This window comes from Heptranchias perlo, chromosome 24 (genome assembly GCF_035084215.1).
Source record: "Heptranchias perlo isolate sHepPer1 chromosome 24, sHepPer1.hap1, whole genome shotgun sequence".
NCBI classification, from domain to species: domain Eukaryota; kingdom Metazoa; phylum Chordata; class Chondrichthyes; order Hexanchiformes; family Hexanchidae; genus Heptranchias; species Heptranchias perlo.
The window spans coordinates 50,265,222-50,286,773 of NC_090348.1; the positions used below are offsets into that span (position 1 = coordinate 50,265,222).

At 46.8% G+C, this 21,552-nt stretch overlaps 1 protein-coding gene across 1 annotated transcript in view; it reads left to right on the forward strand.

The window, feature by feature from the left end:
• Positions 1 to 21,552, forward strand: part of sbf1 (SET binding factor 1) — a 359,704-nt gene that overhangs the window by 294,674 nt on the left and 43,478 nt on the right. Inside the window, exons 28-32 of the mRNA XM_068005308.1 lie at positions 258 to 395; positions 6,776 to 6,871; positions 16,401 to 16,475; positions 19,677 to 19,861; positions 20,424 to 20,600. Coding sequence (XP_067861409.1) covers positions 258 to 395; positions 6,776 to 6,871; positions 16,401 to 16,475; positions 19,677 to 19,861; positions 20,424 to 20,600 — 671 coding nt within the window. The remainder of the gene's footprint in view (positions 1 to 257; positions 396 to 6,775; positions 6,872 to 16,400; positions 16,476 to 19,676; positions 19,862 to 20,423; positions 20,601 to 21,552) is intronic.

Genomic DNA, 21,552 nt, shown 5'->3' on the forward strand with positions numbered 1-21,552 from the left:
TTTTGTGACAGGTATGACTAGCCACTGGAGAGTTTTCCCTCTGATCCTTATTGATTTCAGTTTTACTGGGCCTCCTCGGTGCCATTGCCCAGATCCCAGAGATGGAAGGACAGTCTTCGTGGTTTTTGAATTCAGTGTGATTTTATCAGATTGCTTGATTTGTTGGTGTTACAGCTGTGATTAGAGTCTGTGTAAACTGCCTCTGTCAATCATTGTGTGATGATGTTCTTATTAAGAAATATATTTTTCCGTTTCAGGTCCTTCTCAGACAGACTCCACCAGTTTAGAACAAGAGAAATATTTACAGGCAGTGATCAATTCGATGCCGCACTATGCAGACACGGGTGGTCGGAACACTCTCAGTGGATTCACATCCGCTCACATCAACAGCTCAGGTTTGTTTTCAGTCTTTCTGTGAGATCTTTGTCTTTCTGAAGTAGTTGTCAGTGAGGTACAATGTGTACTGGGTGCACCTGGAGGGCATTGAATTACAAGTTATATTGACACTGCAGGTCAATGGTGAGGCTAGTTCTGGAGTATGGATGCCATTCTGGTCATTCTGCCTCATGACCCTATCTTTGGGCAGAATAGTTTCTAATCTTGCTCAGGCTTGTGAATTTTGCACTTGTGCCCTCTAGTCAGTACTCATTGTCCAAGTCCAAGAATTTCTTTACTTACACTTCAGACACACCTTTTGTTTATTAAACACCTCAAAATGGCCACTTGACTGTTGAATCCTTGGTGTATATCTGGAGCCATAGAATACAAACACAAGGAAGTCATGTTGAAGTTGTATAAATGCCTTAGTTAGGTTGCAGTTGGAGTATTGTGTACCCTTTTGGCTACCATTATAGGAAGGGTAGTGGAAACACTACAGGTGGAGTCACTTGCACACTGCTCAGGATGAGGAGTGACAGTTTGAAGATCTGTGCTGGTCTGTCATCTGCCAGCTCACCTTATGCTGACCTGAACTTCACCTGTTCAAGTTCTGCTCACTGCTCCTCTGAGCTCAATCACATTCTGTCCTTTCCTTCTGTACCTCTGCTAATGTACAATCTCCTAACCTGTCAAAAGCAAAATTCTGCGGATGCTGGAAATGTGAAATAAAAACAGAAAATGCTGCAGAAGCTCAGCAAGTGAGGCAGCATCTGTGGAGAAAGAAACAGAGTTAACATTTCAGGTCGAAGACCTTTCATTAGAACTGGAAGATGTTAAAGTTTTTAAGCAAGTACAGAGCCAGGGAAAGACGGGGTTGGGGGGGAGGGGAGGGGAGGAAAGAACAAAAGGGAAGGTCTGTGATAGGGTGGAGGGCAAAAGTGATTATATTGACAAAAGGGATGACGGTGCAAGGCCCTTTATTAGAGTTCTTCAAGGCCCTTTATTCGAGTTCTTCAAGGCCCTTTATTCGAGTTCTTCAAGGCCCTTTATTCGAGTTCTTCAAGGCCCTTTATTAGAGTTCTTCAAGGCCCTTTATTAGAGTTCTTCAAGGCCCTTTATTCGAGTTCTTCAAGGCCCTTTATTAGAGTTCTTCAAGGCCCTTTATTAGAGTCCTTTGAGGAAGTAACGGGCAGGATGGATAAAGGGGAACCAATGGATGCAGTATATTTGGATTTCCAAAAGGCGTTCGATAAGGTGCCACATAAAAGATTACTGCACAAGATAAGAGCTCATGGTGTTGGGGGTAATATACTGGCATGGATAGAGGATTGGCTAACTAACAGAAAACAAAGAGTCGGGATAAAAGGGTCATTTTCAAAATGGCAATCTGTAACTAGTGGGATGCCGCAGGGATCAGTGCTGGGGCCTCAACTATTTACAATATATATCAATGACTTGGACGAAGGAACAGAGTGTCATGTGGTCAAATTTGCTGATGATACAAAGATAGGTGGAAAAGCAAGTTGCGATGAGGACACAAAGTGTCTGCAAAGTGATATTGACAGGTTAAGCGAATGTGCAAAAATTTGGCAGATGGAATATAATGTGGGAAAATGTGAAGTCATCCACTTTGGGAGGAAAAATAAAAAAACAAAATATTATTTGAATGGAGAAATACTACAAAATGCTGCGGTACAGAGGGATCTGGGTGTCCTCGTACATGAAACGCAAAAAGTCAACATACAGGTGCAGCAGGTAATCCGGAAGGCAAACGGAATATTGGCCTTTGTTTCTAGGGGGATGGAGTATAAAAGCAGGGAAGTCATGCTACAACTGTACAGGGTGCTGGTGAGACCACACCTGGAGTACTGCGTACAGTTCTGGTGCCCTTATTTAAGGAAGGACATACTTGCATTGGAAGCAGTTCAGAGAAGGTTCACTAGGTTGATTCCGGGTATGGAAGGGTTGTCTTATGAGGAACGATTGAACAGGTCGGGTCTATACTCATTGGAGTTTAGAAGAATGAGAGAAGATCTTATTGAAACATACAAGATTCTGAGGGGACTCGATAGGGTAGATTATGAGAGGATGTTACCCCTCATGGGGGAGTCTAAAACTAGGGGGCATAGTCTCAGAATAAGGGGTCGCCCATTTAAGATGGAAATGAGGAGGAATTTCTTCTCCCAGAGGGTCGTGAATCTTTGGAATTCTTTACCCCAAAAAGCTGTGGAGGCTGAGTCATTGAATACATTCAAGGTTGAGTTAGACAAATTTTTGATCAGCAAGGGAGTCAAAGGATATGGGGAAAGGGCGGGAAAGTGGAGTTGAGGTAAAAATCAGATCAGCCATGATCTCATTGAATGGCGGAGCAGGCTCGAGGGGCTGAATGGCCTACTCCTGCTCCTATCTCTTATGGTCTTATAGGAAGGTGGTAATGGGACAGGTTAAGAAACAAAAGATGGGTCTGGAGTAGCTGTAAATGGCAACAGCAGAACCATTACCAGCACCTGCTGTCTGAAAAAATGGGAGCAGTGGTTATGATCAGAAGCTATTGAAATCAGTATTGAGTCCGGAAGTTTGTAAAGTGCCTAAACGAAAGATGAGGTGCTGTTCCTCGAACTTACGGTGAGCTTCATTAGAACAAGTAAAATCAAGGAAAACGCAAAGATGTTTTATAAATATATTAAGAGCAAGAGGATAACTAAGGAAAGAGTAGAGCCTATTAGAGACCAAAAAGCTATGTGAGGAGGCGGAAGATGTGGGAATGGTTCTTAATGAATACTTTGCGTTTTCTTCACAAAAGAGGGGGACGATGGAGACATTATAGTTGAGGAGGAGTGTAAAATATTGGATGGGATAAACATAGTGAGAGAGGAAGTATTAAGGGGATTAGCATCTTTGAAAGTAGATACATCACCAGGGGCAGACAAAATGTATCCCAGGCTGTTAAAAGAAGCAAGGGAGGAAATAGCGGAATCTCTGACCATCATTTTCCAATCCTTCCTGGATGCAGACTTGGTGCCGGAGGATTGGAGGACTGCTAATGTTGTACCGTTGTTTAAAAAGGGAGCGAGGGATAAACTGAGTAATTACAGGCCAGTCAGTCTAACCTTGTTGGTGGGCAAATTATTGGAATCGATTCTGAGGGACAGGATAAACAGTCACTTAGAAAGCCACAGAGTAATCAAGGACAGTAAGCATGGATTTGTTCAGGGAATGTCGTATCTGACTAACTTGATTGAATTTTTTGAGCAGGTACAAGGATGGTTGATGAGGGTAGTGCATTTGATATAGCCTACATGGATTTTTGCAAGGCTTTTGACAAGGTCCCACATGGCAGACTGGTCAGGAAAGTAAAAGCCCATGGGATTCAAGGGAAAGTGGCAAGTTGGATCCAAAATTGGCTCAGTGGCAGGAAGAAAAGGGTAATGGTTGACAGGTGTTTTGCGACTGGAAGGCTGTTTCCAGTGGGGTCCTTTGCTTTTTGTGATATATATTAATGATTTGGACTTAAATGTAGGGGGCATGATTACGAAGTTTGCAGATGAAATTAGCTGTGTGGTTGATATTGAGGAGGAAAGCTGTAGACTGCAGGAAGGATCTAATTGCACTAGAGAGGTTACAGAGGAGATTTACGAGGATGTTGCCAGGTCTGGAGAATTTTAACTATGAGGAAAGATTGGAAAGGCTGGGGCTGTTTTCTTTGGAACAGAGGAGGCTGAGGGGTGATTTAATTGACATGTACAAAATTATAAGGGACCTAGATAGAGTAGATAGGAAGGACCTATTTCCGTTAGCAGAATGGTCAATAACCAGGGGACATAGATTTAAAGTAATTGGTAGAAGGATTAGAGAGGAGCTGAGGAAAAAAATTTTCACCCAGAGGGTGATGGGGGTCTGGAACTCACTGCCTGAAAGGGTGGTAGAGGCAGAAACCCTCAACTCATTTTATAAGTACCTGGATGTGCACCTGAAGTGCCATAACCTACAAGGCTATGGTCCAAGTGCAGGAAATTGGGATTAGGCTGGGTGGCTCATTTTCGGCCGGCGCGGACACTATGGGCCGAATGGCCTCCTCCTGTGTCGTAAATTTTCTATGATTCTATGAACAGTGTAAGAGGCCGAAGACAGAGAGATCAGAGTGGGAGTGGGCCAGGGAATTAAAATGGCAAGCGACCGGCAGGTCAGGGTCACGCTTGCAGACTGAGCGGAGATGTTCAGCAAAGCGATCACCCAATCTGCGTTTGGTCTCCCCAATGTAGAGGAGACCGCATTGTGAGCAGCGAATATAGTATACTAAATTAAAAGAAGTACAAGTAAACCACTGTTTCACCTGGAAGGAGTGTTTGGGGCCCTGGACGGTGGGAATGGAGGAGGTGAAGGGGCAGGTGTTGCATCTCCTGCGCTCACACGGGAAGGTGCCGTGGGGAGGAGAGCGGGTGTTGGCGGGTGATGGAAGAGTGGACCAGGGTGTCGCGGAGGGAACGGTCCCTTCAGAATGCTGAAGGGGGAGGGGAAGATGTGTTTGGTGGTGGGATCGCACTGGATGTGGCGGAGGATGATACGTTGAATGTGGAGGCTGGTGGGGTGAAAGATGAGGAAACGAACAACCCTATTATGGTTCTGGGAGGGAGGGGAAGGGGTGAGGGCAGAAGTGCGGGAAATGGGACGAACGTGGTCAAGGGCCCCGTCAACTACAGTGGAGGGAAACCCTCGGTTGAGGCAAAAGGAAGACATATCGGAAGCGCTGGTGTGGAAGGTGGCATCGTCATGAAAAGGAGACGGTTAGGGCCGGGCAACTGGAAACTGCTGAAGTGGCGGAGGGCATAAGAAAAGTCGCGGATGTAGTTCGGAAGAGACCGGACAAGGGGAGAAAAAAATAGTCGAGATAGGAGGAAATAAGTTCCCTGGGGCAAGAACAGGCTGGAACAATGGGTCTCCCAAGGCTGTCCTGTTTGTGGATCTTGGGAAGGAGGTAGAAGTGGGCCGTGTGGGGTTGTGGGACAATGAGACTGGAGGCCGAGGGGTGAAGATTTCCAGAGGAGATGAGATCAGTGACGCTACCAGCCTCCACATTCAACGTTTCATCCTCCGCCATTTCCGACACCTCCAGCGCGATCCCACACCAAACACATGTTCCCCTCCCCCTTTCAGCATTCTGAAGGGACCGTTCCCTCCGCGACACCCTGGTCCACTCTTCCATCACCCGCCAACACCCGCTCTCCTCCCTACGGCACCTTCCCGTGTGAGCGCAGGAGATGCAACACCTGCCCCTTCACCTCCTCCATTCCCACCGTCCAGGGTCCCAAACACTCCTTCCAGGTGAAACGGCGGTTTACTTTTACTTCTTTCAATTTAGTTATACTGTATTCACTGCTCACAGTGCGGTCGTCTCTACATTGGGGAGACCAAACGCAGATTGGTTGATCGTTTTGCTGAACATCTCCGCTCAGTCCACAAGCGTGACTCTGACCTGCCGGTCGCTTGCCATTGTAATTCCCTGTCCCAATCCCACTCCGATCTCTCTGTCTTTGATCTCTTACACTGTTCCAGTGAAGCTTAACGTAAGTTCGAGGAACAGCACCTCATCTTTTGTTTAGGCACTTTACAACCTCCCGGACTCGACCTTGATTTCAGAAACTTCAGATCATAGCCACTGCTCCCATTTTTTCATGATGTGGAGATGCCGGTGATGGACTGGGGTTAACAATTGTAAACAATTTTACAACACCAAGTTATAGTCCAACGATTTTATTTTTAATCCCATTTTTTCAGACAGCAGGTGCTGGTAATGGTCCTGCTGCTGCCATTTACAGCTACTCCAGACCCATCTTTTGTTTCTTTACCTGTCCCATTACCACCTTCCTTGCCTTGCACCATCATCCCTTTTGTCATTTAATCACTTTTGCCCTCTACCCTATCACAGACCTTCCCTTTTGTTCTTTCCTCCTCTTTCTCCCCCCCTCACCTTTCCCTGGCTCAGTACTTGCATAAAAACTTTAACTCTTTAACATCTTCCAGTTCTGACGAAAGGTCTTTGACCTGAAACGTTAACTCTTTCTTTCTCCACAGATGCTGCCTTACTTGCTGAGCTTCTCCTGCATTTTCCCTTTCCAAACCTGTATCCTGTTATATTCTTAGTTACTTTTCCAACCTGTATCCTGTTATATTCTGGGGTTACTTCCCTTGACCTGTATCCTGTTATATTCTGGGGTTACTTTCATTGACCTGAACCTGTTATATTCTGGGGTTACTTTACTTAACCCGTATCATGTTACATTCTGGGGTTCCTATCCTAACCTGTATCTTGTAATATTCTAGGGTTACTTTTCCTAACCTGTATCCTGTTATATTCTGGGGTTACTTTCCTTGACCGGTATCCTGTTATATTCTGTAGACTCGTGTGATAAGCAGAGGCAGCCAAAGATTGGTGTGCTGATGAAACAGGTGATGGGTGGAAAGGAAGAGATGCCAAATACTTTCAGTCGTGGAGGTGAGAATCACTCTGAATCTCTGTAGCGTGTATGCCATTAATATGAGCGTGTTTCTGTAATTTTTAATTAATATGCTTTTCCTTCCAAACTCCTCATTCTTTCTGAGCTGTTTCCTTGGTTATTGTTTACCTCCAACCGGGGGAATGGGTGAGTGGAGCCACCGGACTCCCCTCAACACTGGTACTGTTCTGTGCTTCAGCTAATGGGGGCCTCGTGTCTGCTTGTCGTGTAGATGGACCCTTCAGAACAGAGGGTGGAACTAGGAGGCAGAAGTTCAACCATTCAGAGAGAGAAGAGGGAGGGGGGCACATCCAGGATTTGTAGCGGGGGGAAGGAGTGGAACATAATCATAGAATTTATAGCACAAAAGGAGAAATTTCAGCTCATTGTGGCTGTATCTACTAATACATACAACAAATATTAGGGGTGGGCAGTGCATTCTGCCCACCCCCCATTCCCTGCAGTGGTTGTGCCTGATTTAGCAGGTCACCACGAGCCTGTGTGTGTCACCCACCATGTCTAGAAATTCTCTCTTCCTATATCCTGTGTAAACAAAAATAATTGCTGTTCGAGTGGAGTAAGATTGGCAGTTTTAGTGACTGGACGTTGTGTTAGGCGTCCAGCTTGTGCCTGCCTGTTAACTGTCACCGCACCAACAGTAGCAGCAGAATGCACTGATACTAGTTCATGTTGAAAGACCAGTCCGTCACTTTGAGTGCTGGGAGGTGTGTTAACGTTTGGAAGATCTGTACCACTGACATCTGCAATGAAGTGTTTTATGTACATTCCTGAGCTCTGTGCTATTGAAGTAAAAACCAAACAGATCAGTGGTGGCTTTCGAAGTTTGATTGCGATGCGACACTGAACTCCACTCCTTGGCTTTAATAGCCTGAGATGTCACTACAATTTTACAAACACATTTATTTGGCCAATTGGAATGGCCAATGCCACGGAGCTTCAAGGGTGTGATGGTAAACAAAACCCAGAGTTTTACCTACTCTGAACATAAACCATCCAGCCCCGAGGGGAGAGTGCATTGGTTTAGGAACGGCCTTCTCAAATTAGAGGGACCGTTGGACACTAGAGTGTGACCTTAAAATGGCCAGTGATGCAGTGGGAGTTGGACTGCTGGGTATCGTGTGCATGGTAGCAAGTATTATGTGAAATGACGCAGTCAGCTTATTTTAACAGGGTGCCCTGTATTAAACTTTGAAGAAGTAACTGAAAGGGAGACAAGCATAATGTAGTAGATGTAATATATTTGGATTTTCAAAAGTCCTTTGATAAGGTACCATGTAGCAGACTCATAACTAAGGTCAGAGCATGAGGAGTCGAGAGACAAGCAGCAGAATGGATAGCAAGCTGGATACAAAACAGAAAACAGAGAGTAGGGGTTAACGGTAGTTACTTAGTCTGGCAAAAGGTAGGAAGTGGTGTTCCACAAGGATCGGTGCTGGGACCACTGTTGTTCAACATTTACATCAATGATTTGGACTCAGCAACCAGAAGCACAATTTCAAAATTTGCGGACGACACCAAATTGGGGGATATAGTTAATACCGAAGAGGAATGCGACAAAATACAAGAAGACATTAATAAACTTGCAAAATGGGTGTGTAATTGGCAAATGAATTTCAATATAGATAAGTGTGAGGTATTACACTTTGGTAGGAACAATAAGGGGGCCACATACTGCTTGGATAATAAGAGATTGAATCATCGAATGGTTACAGCACCGAAGGAGGCCATTCAGCCCATCGAGTCCGTGCCAGCTCTCTGCAAGAGCAATCCAGCTAATCCCACTCCCCGCTCTATCCCCATTGCCCTGCAAATTTTTTCCCTTCATGTACTTATCCAATTCCCTTTTGAAAGCCACGATTGAATCTGCCTCCACCATCCCCTCAGGCAGTGCATTCCAGATCATAACCACTCGCTGTGTAAACAAAGCTTTTCCTCATATCGCCTTGGGTTCTTTTGCCAATCACCTTAAATCTATGTCCTCTGGTTCTTGACCCTTCCGCCAATGGGAAGAGTTTCTCTCTACTCTGTCTAGACCCTTCACGATTTTGAATACCTCTATCAAAACTCCTCTCAACCTTCTCTGTTTGAAGGAGAACAACCCCAGCTTCTCCAGTCTACCCAAATAACTGAAGTCCCTCATCCCTGGAATCATTCTAGTAAATCTCTTCTGTACCCTGTCTAAGCCTTCAGATCCTTCCTAAAGTGCGGTACCCAGCATGGGACACAATACTACAGTTGTGGCCAAACCAGTGTTTTATAAAGGTTCATCGTAACTTCCTTCCTTGGTATTCTATGCCTCTATTTATAAAGCCCAGGATCCCGTAAGCTTTCTGAACCGCTTTCTCAACCTGCCCTGCCACTGTCAACTATTTGTACACTTTTTTTATTCGTTCATGGGATGTGGGCGTCGCTGGCAAGGCCAGCATTTATTGCCCATCCCTAATTGCTCTTGAGAAGGTGGTGGTGAGCCGCCTTCTTAAACCGCTGCAGTCTGTGTGGTGAAGGTTCTCCCACAGTGCTGTTAGGAAGGGAGTTCCAGGATTTTGACCCAGCGACGATGAAGGAACGGCGATATATTTCCAAGTCGGGATGGTGTGTGACTTGGAGGAGAACGTGCATGTGGTGCCACTGGAGAGTTTTCCCCCTGATTCCCATTGACTTCAATTTTACTAGGGCTCCTTGGTGCCACACTCGGTCAAATGCTGCCTTGATGTCAAGGGCAGTCACTCTCACCTCACCTCTGGAATTCAGCTCTTTTGTCCATGTTTGGACCAAGGCTGTAATGAGGTCGGGAGCCGAGTGGTCCTGGCGGAACCCAAACTGAGCATCGGTGAGCAGGTTACTGGTGAGTAAGTGCTGCTTGATAGCACTGTCGACGACACCTTCCATCACTTTGCTGATGATTGAGAGTAGACTGATGGGGCGGTAATTGGCGGGATTGGATTTGTCCTGCTTTTTCTGCACAGGACATAATTGGGCAATTATCCACATTATCGGGTAGATGCCAGTGTTGTAGCTGTACTGGAACAGTTTGGCTAGAGGCGCAGCTAGTTCTGGAGCACAAGACTTCAGCACGACAGCTGGGATGTTGTCGGGGCCCATTGCCTTTGTTGTATCCAGTGCACTCAGTCGTTTCTTGATATCACGTGGAGTGAATCGAATTGGCTGAAGACTGGCTTCTGTGATGGTGGGGATATCAGGAGGAGGCCGAGATATATTATCTACTCGGCACTTCTGGCTGAAGATGGTTGCAAATGCTTAAGCCTTGTCTTTTGCACTCACGTGCTGGACTCTGCCATCATTGAGGATTGGGATGTTTACTGAACCTCCTCCTCCCATTAGTTGTTTAACTGTCCACCACCATTCACGACTGGATGTGGCAGGACTGCAGAGCTTTGATCTGATCCGTTGGTTTTGGAATCGCTTAGCTCTGTCTATAGCATGTTGCTTCCGCTGTTTAGCATGCATGTAGTCCTGTGTTGCAGCTTCACCAGATTGGCACCTCATTTTTAGGTACGCCTGGCGCTGCTCCTGGCATGCTCTTCTACACTCCTCATTGAACCAGGGTTGATCCCCTGACTTGTTGGTAATGGTAGAGTGAGGAATATGCCGGGGCATGAGGTTACAGATTGTGCTGGAATACAATTCTGCTGCTGCTAATGGCCCACAGAGCTGCTAGATCTGTTCTGAATCTATCCCATTTAGCACGGTGATAATGCCACGCAACACACTGGATGATGTCCTTAGTGCGAAGACGGGACTTCATCTCCACAAGGACTGTACGGTGGTCACTCCGACCAATACTGTCATGGACAGATGCATATGCGACTGGTAGATTGGTGAGGACGAGGTCAGGTAGGTTTTTCCCTCGTGTTGGTTTGCTCACCCTCAGTGCTTCCTCTAAATGGTGCTCAACATGGAGGAGGATTGATTCATCAGCTGCGGGAGGACGGTAGGTAGTAATCAGCAGGAGGTTTCCTTGCCCATGTTTGACCTGATGCAGTGAGATTTCATGGGGTCCGGAGTCAATGTTGAGGACTCCCAGGGCCACTCCCTCCTGACTGTATATCAGTGTACCGCCACCTCTGGTTGGTCTGTCCTGCCGGTGGGACAGGACATACCCAGGGATGGTGATGGAAAAGTCTGGGACGTTGGCTGAAAGATATGATTCTGTGAGTATGGCTATGTTGCTTGACTAGTCTGTGGGACAGCTCTCCCAATTTTGGCACAAGTCCCCAGATGTTCATGAGGAGGACTTTGCAGGGTCAACTGGGCTTGGTTTGCCTTTGTCGTGTCCGGTGCCTAGTGGTCCGTCCGGTTTTATTCTTACTATGACTTTATTTTTTAAGAGAGATTTTACAACTGAGTGGCTTACTAGGCTATTTCGCAGAGGGCAATTAAGAATCGACCACATTGCTGTGGGTCTGGAGTGTGACTTGGAGGGGAACGTGCAGGTGGTGGTGTTCCCACGTGCCTGCTGTTCGTGTCCTTCTCGGTGATAGAGGTCGTGGATTTGGGAGGTGCTGTCGAAGAAGCCTTGGCGAGTTGCTGCAGTGCATCCTGTGGATGGTACACACTGCAGCCACTGTGCGCCTGTGGTGAAGGGAGTGAATGTTTAGGGTGGTGGATGGGGTGCCAATCAAGCGGGCTGCTTTATCTTGGATGGTGTCGAGCTTCTTGAGTGTTGTTGGAGCTGCACTCATCCAAGCAAGTGGAGAGTATTCCATCACACTCCTGACTTGTGCCTTGTAGATGGTGGAAAGGCTTTGGGGAGTCAGGAGGTGAGTCATTCGCCGCAGAATACTCAGCCTCTGACCTGCTCTCGTAGCCACAGTATTTATATGGCTGGTCCAGTTAAGTTTCTGGTCAATGGTGACCCCCAGGATGTTGATGGTGGGGGATGTATGGCTATGTCAGGCTGTTGCTTGACTAGTCTGTGGGACAGCTCTCCCAATTTTGGCACAAGTCCCCAGATGTTAGTGAGGAGGACTTTGCAGGGTCGACTGAGCTTGGTTTCCCTTTGTTGTGTCCGGTGCCTAGTGGTCTGATGCCGGGTGGTCCGTCCAGTTTTATTCTTACTATGACTTTTCGTAGATCCCAGATCTCTCTGTTCCTGCACCCCTTTTATTGCCTCTTCTCATTCTTCCTACCAAAATGTATCTCTTCTCACTTTTCTGCGTTAAATTTCATCTGTCACGTGTCCGCCCATTTCACCAACTTGTCTGTGTTCTCTTGAAGTCTATCACTATCCTCCTCACTGTTCACTATCCTCCTCACTGTTCACTATCCTTCCAATTTTTATGTCATCTATAGATTTTGACATTGTGCCCTGTACACCCAAGCCCAAGTAATTAATAAATATCAAAAAAATCAGTGGTCCTTGTACCGACCCCTTGGGAGCACAATTGTACACCTCCCTCCAGACTGGAAAACAACCGTTCACCACTACTCTCTGTTTCCTGTCGCTTGGCCAATTTCGTATCCATGCTGCCACTGCCCCTTTGTTCCATGGGCTTCAACTTTGATGACATGTGGCACTTTATCAAACGCCTTTTGGAAGTCCATATACACCACATCAACCGCATTGCCCCCATCGACCCTCTCTGTTACCTCATCAAAAAACTCAATCAAGTTAGTTAAACATGATTTGTCTTTAACAAATACCTGCTAGCTTGCTTTAATTAATCCACTTTTGTCCAAGTGACTGCTAATGGGGTAGAGGAGCAGAGGGATCTGGGGGTACAGATACACATATCACCAAAAGTAGCAACGCAGGTTAATAAGGCCATAAAAAAAGCAAACCAAGCATTGGGATTCATTTCTAGAGGAATAGAATTGAAAAGCAGAGAAGTTATGTTAATCTTGTATAGAACCTTGGTTAGACCACACTGTGTACAGTTCTGGTCACCATATTCTATAAAGGATATAGAGGCACTGGACAAGGTCCAAAAAAGATTTACTAAGATGATACCAGAAATAAGAGGTTATACCTATCAGGAAAGATTGAACAGCCTGGGGCTCTTTTCTCTCGAAAAGAGAAGACTGAGGAGTGACCTGATAGAGGTCTTTAAGATTAAGAGAAGCAAGGGAGGAAGTAGCAGAGGCTCTGACCATCAATTCCAATCCTCCCTGGCTACAAAATTTTCCAATCTTCTCTGGCTAGCCCCACTCCCACTGCCTATCCCCATAGCCCTACAAAATTTGCAGGGCTATGGGAATAGGGCGGGGGAGTGGGAGTAGCTGGATTGCTCTTGCATAGAGCTGGTGCTGACGCGATGGGCCAAATGGCCTCCTTCTGTGCTGTAACCTTTCTATGATTCTATGATTGGAGGACTGCTAACATTGTACCATTGTTTAAAAAGAGAAAGAGATAGCCATAGTAATTATAGGCCAGTCAGTCTAACCTCGGTGGTGGGCAAATTATTGGAATTGATTCTGACAGACAGCATAAATCGTCATTTAGAAAGGCACGGGTTAATCAAGGATAGTCGGCATGGATTTGTTTAGGGAAGGTCGTGTCTGATTAACTTGATTGAATTTTTTGAGCAGGTAACAAGGAGGGTAACGCATTTGATGCAGTGTACATGGATTTTAGCAAGGCTTTTGACAAGGTCCCACATGGCAGACTGGTCAAAAAAGTAAAAGTCCATGGGATCCAAGGGAAAGTGTCTAGTTAGATCCAAAATTGGCTGAGTGGCAGGAAGCAAAGGGTAATGGTTGACGGGTGTTTTTGTGACTGGAAGGGTGTTTCCAGTGGGGTTTTGCAAGGCTCAGTACTAGGTCCCTTGCTTTTTGTGATATATATTAATGATTTGGACTTGAATGTGGAGGGCTTAATCAAGAAGTTTGCAGATGATACAAAAATTGGCCGTGTGGTTGATAGTGAGGAGGAAAGCTGTAGACTGCAGGAAGATATCAATGGACTGGTCAGGTGGGCAGAAAAGTGGCAAATGCAATTCAATCCAGAGAAGTGTGAGGTAATGCATTTGGGGAGGGCAAACAAGGCAAGGGAGTACACAATAAATGGGAGGATACTGAGAGGTGTAGAGGAACAAAGGGACCTTGGAGAGCATGTCCACAGATGCCTGAAGGTAGCAGCACAGGTAGATAAGGTGGTTAATAAGGCATACGGGATATTTTCCTTTATTAGTCGAGGCATAGAATATAAGAGCAGGGAGTTTATGCTAGAACTGTATAAAACATTAGTTAGGCCACAGCTTGAGTACTGCGTACAGTTCTGGTCACCACATTACAGGAAAGATGTGATTGCACTAGAGAGGGTGCAGAGGAGATTTACGAGGATGTTGCCAGGGCTGGAGAATTTTAGCCATGAGAAAAGATTGGATAGGCTGGGGTTGTTTTCTTTAGAACAAAAGAGGCTGATGGGGGATTTAAATTGAGGTATATAAAATTATGAAAAGACTAGATAGAGTGGATAGGGAGGACCTATTTCCCTTAGCAGAGGGGTCAGTGACCAGGGGGCATAGATTTAAAGTAATTGGTAGAAGGATTAGAGGGGAGCTGAGGAGAAATTTTTTCACCTAGGGGTAGCGAAGGTCTGGAACTCACTGCCTGAAAGAGTGGTAGAGGCAGAAACCCTCAACTCATTTAAAAAGTATTTGGATGTGCACTTGAAGTGCCATGACCTACAGGGCTATGGACCAAGTGCTGGAAAGTGAGATTAAGCTGGATAGCTCTCTTTCGGCTGGCTTCGATGGGCCGAATGGCCTCCTTCTGTGCCATAACTTTCTATGATTCTATTATTATGAAAGGGTTTGATAGGATAGTGGTAGAGAAGATGCTTCCACTTGCTGGGGAGACCAGAACTAGGGGCCATAAATATAAGATGGTAACTAATAAATCCAATGGAATTCAGGCGAACCTTCTTTACCGAGAGAGTGGTTAGAATGTGGAACTCACTACCACAAGGAGTAGTTGAGGCATAGATATATTTAAGGGTAAGCTAGATTAACACATGAGGGAGAAAGGAATAGAAGGATATGCTGATGGGGTTGGATGAAGTAGGGAGGGAGGAGGCTCATGTGGAGCATAAACACTGGCATGCATCTGGTAGGCTGAATGGTCAGTTTCTGTGCTGTACACTCTATGTAATTCTATGTAAAACTGTAAGGGTATCAATGTATCCTGTACTAGACTGTAATGGGTATCAGTGTCTCCTGTACTAAACTAATCGGTATATGTGGCATGTAGTGGGTATCAAGGTGCCCTATAGTAGACTGTATTGGGTATCAATGTGCCTTGTACTAGACTGTAATGGGTATCAATGTGCCTTGTACTAGACTGTATTGGGTATCAATGTGCCTTGTACTAGACTGTAATGGGTATCAGTGTGCCCTATGGTTGATTATAATGGGTATCAATGTGCCCTCTAGTTGATTTTAAAGGGTATCAATGTGCCCTGTACTAGACTAATGGGTATCAGTGTGCCCTGTAGTAGCCTGTAATGTGTATCAATTTGCCTTGTAATAAAATGTAATGGGTATCAATGTACCCTGTACTAGTCTGTAATGGGTACCTGCAATGGCACCCTATCCACCACCCTAAACATTCACTCCCTTCACCACCGGCGCACAGTGGCTGCAGTCTGTACCATCCACAGGATGCACTGCAGCAACTCGCCAAGGCTTTTTCGACAGCACCTCCCAAACCCGCGACTTCTACCACCTAGAAGGACAAGAGCAGCAGGTACATAGGAACAACACCACCTGCAAGTCACACACCATCCCGACTTGGAAATATATCGCTGTTCCTTCATCGTCGCTGGGTCAAAATCCTGGAACTCCCTTCCTAACAGCACTGTGGGAGAACCTTCACCACACGGACTGCAGCGGTTCAAGGCGGCTCACCACCACCTTCTCAAGGGCAATTAGGGATGGGCAATAAATGCCGGCCTCGCCACCGATACCCACATCCATGAACGAATAAGAAAAAAATGTGCCACGTACTAGACTGTAATGGATATCAATGTGCCCTGTAGTAGACTGTAATAGGTATCAACGTGCCATGTACTAGACTGTAATGTGTATCAATGCACCCTGTAGTAGACTGAAATGGGTATCCACGTGCCCTGTAGAAGACTGTAATGGGTATCAATGTACGCTGCAATGGACTGTAATGGGTATCAATGTGCCTTGTAGTAAACTGGTATAGGTATCAATGTGCGCAGTAGTAGACTGTAATGGGTATCAATGCACTCTGTACTAGGCTGTAATGGGTATCAATGTGCCCTGTACTAAACTGTAATTGGTATCAATGTGCCCTGTACTAGACTGTAATGCATATCAGTGTACCCTGCAGTAGACTGTAACTGATATCAATGTGCTCTGTACTAAACTGTAATGAGTATCAGTGTGCCCTGTACTAGACTGTAATGGGTATCAATGCACTCTGTACTAGACTGTAATGGGTATTAATGTGCCCTGTACTAGACTGTAATGGGTATCAATTAGCAAGTCACCGACTGATTTGTGTGCTGTGCCTTCTCAGTACTAGGTCACAGAGCTAGAGTCATCACTCTGGCAAATCCAAGGGCAACAACGAAGGGGAGAGAAAGCCCTCAAGGTATTGTACTTGAGCACAAGGAAAATAACCTATTCTGTCCTTGTGTTTGAAAGGGTTAACACCAAGAATAACCACAGATTAATAGGCTGTTAGAGCATGTACAGACTGACACTTCCTCTTGTAATATCCTTAACTTCCTGTTCTACTCTTCTGACTAACTTAGTTGTGGCTTAAACCTTCAGGCAGACAAAGCTAAAAGCTGTGAATCAGCTGATATTAATTATATCACTGTGCACAGTAATTACCTGTGGGGAAAAAATCCATTTCCCATATTTTTATGCTTATCAGGCATTGTAATATCTATAATATATTAAAAATCTTGTGTCTGCATGTACCTGCTCCCTGCAAAACCTTACTTTAAGGTGATCGGCAACAGAGCCAGAGGCGACATGAAGAAACATTTTTTTATGCAGTGAGTTGTAATGATCTGGAATGCCCTGCCTGAAAGGGCAGCAGATTCAATAGTAACTTTCAAAAGCAAATTGGATAAATACTTGAATGGAAAAAATTTACAGGGCTATGGGGAAAGAGCAGGGGAATGGGACTAATTGGATATCTCTTTCAAAGAGCTGGCACAGGCACTATGGGCCGAATGGCCTCCTCCGCTGTACCTAGTTTGATACTTCCCATTGCCAACTTTTCCCATTTTGAATTCCTATGCCTACATTTATAATGGAAACTGCCTATGTAAATGTGTCACGCTTTAATTACACCCTCTAACCAGTGGTGGCACCAAAGAGCATCATGTTTTGCCTTTCCCGGCTCCACAGTCTGTACTGCAGACTCGTTCCTAAGCTCCAACTAACTCTACTTCTCTGCTTCCCAAATCTTTCCGTTTAACTATAAATAGTAATGTAAAATTAGTATTACATAAAATTGACAATATATGATGTTAAAGTGCGAACCGAGTTAGATCTGTGTACTCTGGTGCAGTTATTGTTCAGCCTTCTAAACCTGCTTCACCTGCAGACTACATTTGGTCTCAACTCCCTGCCATCACCACCATGGGAGTCTTGCATATGGCACACACTTTCTGTCCGCAAAACCTTCCTTATTATTGTCATGAGATTTGAGCAATGCTTTTATGTCAACATTTATCTAAACATTTAATATTTATCATGGATTGGGGATTGGTTAACGGATAGAAAACAAAGAGTAGGAATAAATGGGTCATTCTCAGGTTGGCAGGCTGTAACTAGTGGGGTGCCGCAGGGATCAGTGCTTGGGCCTCAGCTATTTACAACATATATCAATGACTTAGATGAGGGGACGGATTATAATGTATCCAAGTTCGCTGATGATACAAAGCTAGATGGGAAAGTAAGCTATGAGGAGGATGCAAAGAGATAGAGACAGGTCAAGTGAGTGGGTGAGAAGCTGGCAGTTGGATTATCATGTGGGGAAATGTGAAATTTTCCACTTTAGTAGGAAGAATAGAAAAACAAAATATTTTTTTAAAAGGTGAGAGACTAAGAAATATTGGTATTCAGAGGGATTTGGGTGTCCTTGTACACGAATCACAGAAAGTTAACATGCAATTAGGAAGCCAAATGGTATGTCAGCCTTTATTGCAAAGGGGTTGCAGTATAAGAGTAAGGAGGCCTTGCTGCAATTATATAGGGCTCTGGTGAGACCACACCTGGAGTACTGTATGAGAACCTTCACCACATGGACTTCAGCGGTTCAAGAAAGTGTCTCACCACCACCACTTCTCAAGGGCAATTAGGGATGGGCAATAAATGCTGGCCTTGCCAGCAACGCCCATATCCCATGAACGAATTTTTTAAAAAGTTTTGGTCTCCTTACCTAAGGAAGGATATACTTGCCTTAGAGGAGGTGCAATGAGATTCACTAGATTGATTCCTGGGATGAGAGGGTTGTCCCATGAGGAGAGATTGAGTAGAATGGGCCTATATTCTCTGGAGTTCAGAAGAATGAGAGGTGATCTCGTTGAAACGTATATAATTCTTAGAGGGCTTGACAGGGTAGATGCTGAGAGGCTGTTTCCCCTGGCTGGAGAGTCTAGAACTAGGGGCCATAGTCTCAAGATAAGGGGTCAGCCATTTAGGACACGATGAGGAAAAATTTTTTCACTCAGAAGGTTGTGCATCTTTGGAATTCTCTACCCCAGAGGGCTGTGGATGCTCAGTCGTTGAGTATATTCAAGATTGAGATCGATAGATTTTTGGACACTAAGGGAATCAAGGGATATGGGGATAGGGCAGGAAAGTGGAGTTGAGGTAGAAGATCAGCCATGATCTCATTGAATGGCGGAACAGGCTCGAGGGGCCGTATGGCCTACTCCTGCTATTTCTTATGATCTTATTTATAATAGGAATTCCAATGTAAACACTTGCCTGTCACTTTGTGGTTGTAGACTTCCCACCACTGGTGGTGCTGTGACACCTCATTCTCATCTCCCAGTTGCCTCACCCTTTGCCTTCCTCACCCTCTGCCACATTCCTTGGTCTTTTGCCTTGGTCTCTGGCTGCTCCCTCTCACCCCACTTCCCCACTCGATCTGCCACATTAGCCATCATCCAGTTCCCTAGCGTGCGTCCCATTCTGGCAGTGGCCTTCAAGCCCTGCATAGTCTCTGGCCCCCTTCTTTCTACCCCTGCTTGCCCAGGCTGGACTTCAGTTGATCTTTCCTTTATTTAATTGGGAGGCAACACTTGGGAGTGTGGTGGTGGGAATCCCTAAAGGGCTACCTTTGACTTTATTAACTGCAAAACTTGCCTGAAAGAAAGCTTTAAGAATTCCCTTCCTGTTTTTCAAACATTTCCTTGTTTTGCTCTTCAGCAAGAGAATATAAAGGAACACAGTTTGGTGGGGAGGGGACATTTACACATCATTCAGAGCTCTCATCAGTGGTACAGCATGTTGGAGCCTTGCTGAGGTACTGTTTAGGATTGTGCGCTTGACAAAAGTAACATTACAGGACTGTCTAATCCTGATCTGCATTTGTACCATTCTTTCTCCCCTCCCACTCTCTCCATCACTCCCCTCCCCCCAGAGTGTGAGGCCAGATCCACAGCCCTTCACCAAACTGAGTAAAGGACAGGGAATCACAGTGAATGATGCTGGTGGTCTCACAGCATTATAGACCCAGTTTAGGGTGGGGGGATGAATCCAATATTTACTGTAACTGGAGGAATAATAACTGACTGCTAACAGCTGGTTTGTCCTCTTTCTTTTCCAGGGAAATGGGGCAGCATTCGGGGCAGTGGCCGATTGAGTGCTTACTCCCTGAATTCAGACGTAGGGATCCGGCTTGCAGGCAAAGAAACGTTGTCCCCACAGGCAAATGGAGGCCCATCGGACTCTCACTACTTCAGGCAGCAGCGAGCTGGCCTGTACATTATCGGAGAGAAGTCCCAGTTAAAGGTGAGAACAATCTCCTTAAACCCTGGAAACAGACTCCTGCATTTCCGGTTCAACGGGATGAAGAGGGTAGAATGTGTATGAAGGCGGATAGAAGGGATGAAGGGCATGTCTCTGTCGGGGACTGGGTGGGGCACTGGGTCAGACACTGTCCTCTCACCCTTCTGAGACTAGGGGTCAATGCAGTCCAGAAGGGATGAAGGCCTAGTCGGGGCACGGTGTTTGATTTTGTAGCTAGAACCATTGTCCCCTTATTTCCAGATTAGTATGTGTGGGCCCCACCATCGATACAGTAACAGTGGACCTGACAGTCCAGTGTACACTGTAAATCACTAAGCTTGTAATGCTTTAGGTCGATCCCAAACTTAGCATGGTAATTTCACCAGGACCACGGGATGTGTGATAGAAAATTCTACTTTCTACCATCTGCTCGCATCTGAGAACCAACCTGGCATCCAGTGAAAGTCCCTCCCCGACTGGCAGTGTCTCTGATTGCAAAAGCTGTATAGTTGCATACTGAATTTACAGTAAACAGAATATGGATAATATCTCGTTCATTGCCAAGGGGGCAAAGCAGGATCCCCTGCAGCAGTGGGAGGTTGTCCCTATCGAGATATTTGATGTCCGACACGTGAAGACCAGCTTTAAGAAGTTGATGAAGGCGTGTATGCCAAGCTCCGCATCCGCCGACCCCAACCTGTCCTACTACCGTTCAGTGGAGGAATCCGACTGGCTCTCACAGGTATTTCAGCTTCATTCCGTCCTCCTCCAACTGGCACCCTCCCCCTCACCAACCCCTTCCCCCGGACCTCCCCTCCAACCCCTCCCCCTCCCCCTCACCAACCCCTTCCCCCGGACCTCCCCTCCAACCCCCTCCCCCTCCCCCTCACCAACCCCTTCCCCCGGACCTCCCCTCCCCCTCACCAACCCCTTCCCCCGGACCTCCCCTCCCCCTCACCAACCCCTTCCCCCGGACCTCCCCTCCAACCCCCTCCCCCTCCCCCTCACCAACCCCTTCCCCCGGACCTCCCCTCCCCCTCACCAACCCCTTCCCCCGGACCTCCCCTCCAACCCCCTCCCCCTCACCAACCCCTTCCCCCGGACCTCCCCTCCCCCTCACCAACCCCTTCCCCCGGACCTCACCAACCCCTTCCCCCGGACCTCCCCTCCAAACCCCTCCCCGCTCAAACCCCCTCCCCTCCCCATCGCCAACCCCCTCCCCTCCCCATCGCCAACCCCCTCCCCTCCCCATCGCCAACCCCCTCCCCTCCCCATCGCCAACCCCCTCCCCTCCCCATCGCCAACCCCCTCCCCTCCCCATCGCCACCCCCCTCAAACCCCCTCCCCTCCCCATCGCCACCCCCCTCAAACCCCCTCCCCTCCCCATTGCCACCCCCCTCAAACCCCCTCCCCTCCCCATCGCCACCCCCCTCAAACCCCCTCCCCTCCCCATCGCCACCCCCCTCAAACCCCCTCCCCATCGCCACCCCCCTCAAACCCCCTCCCCATCGCCACCCCCCTCAAACCCCCTCCCCATCGCCACCCCCCTCAAACTCCCTCCCCATCGCCACCCCCCTCAAACCCCCTCCCTCCCTCAAACCCCCTCCCCTCGCCACCCCCCCTCAAACCCCCTCCCCTCGCCACCCCCCTCCCCCCTCCCCTCGCCACCCCCCCTCCCCTCGCCACCCCCCTCA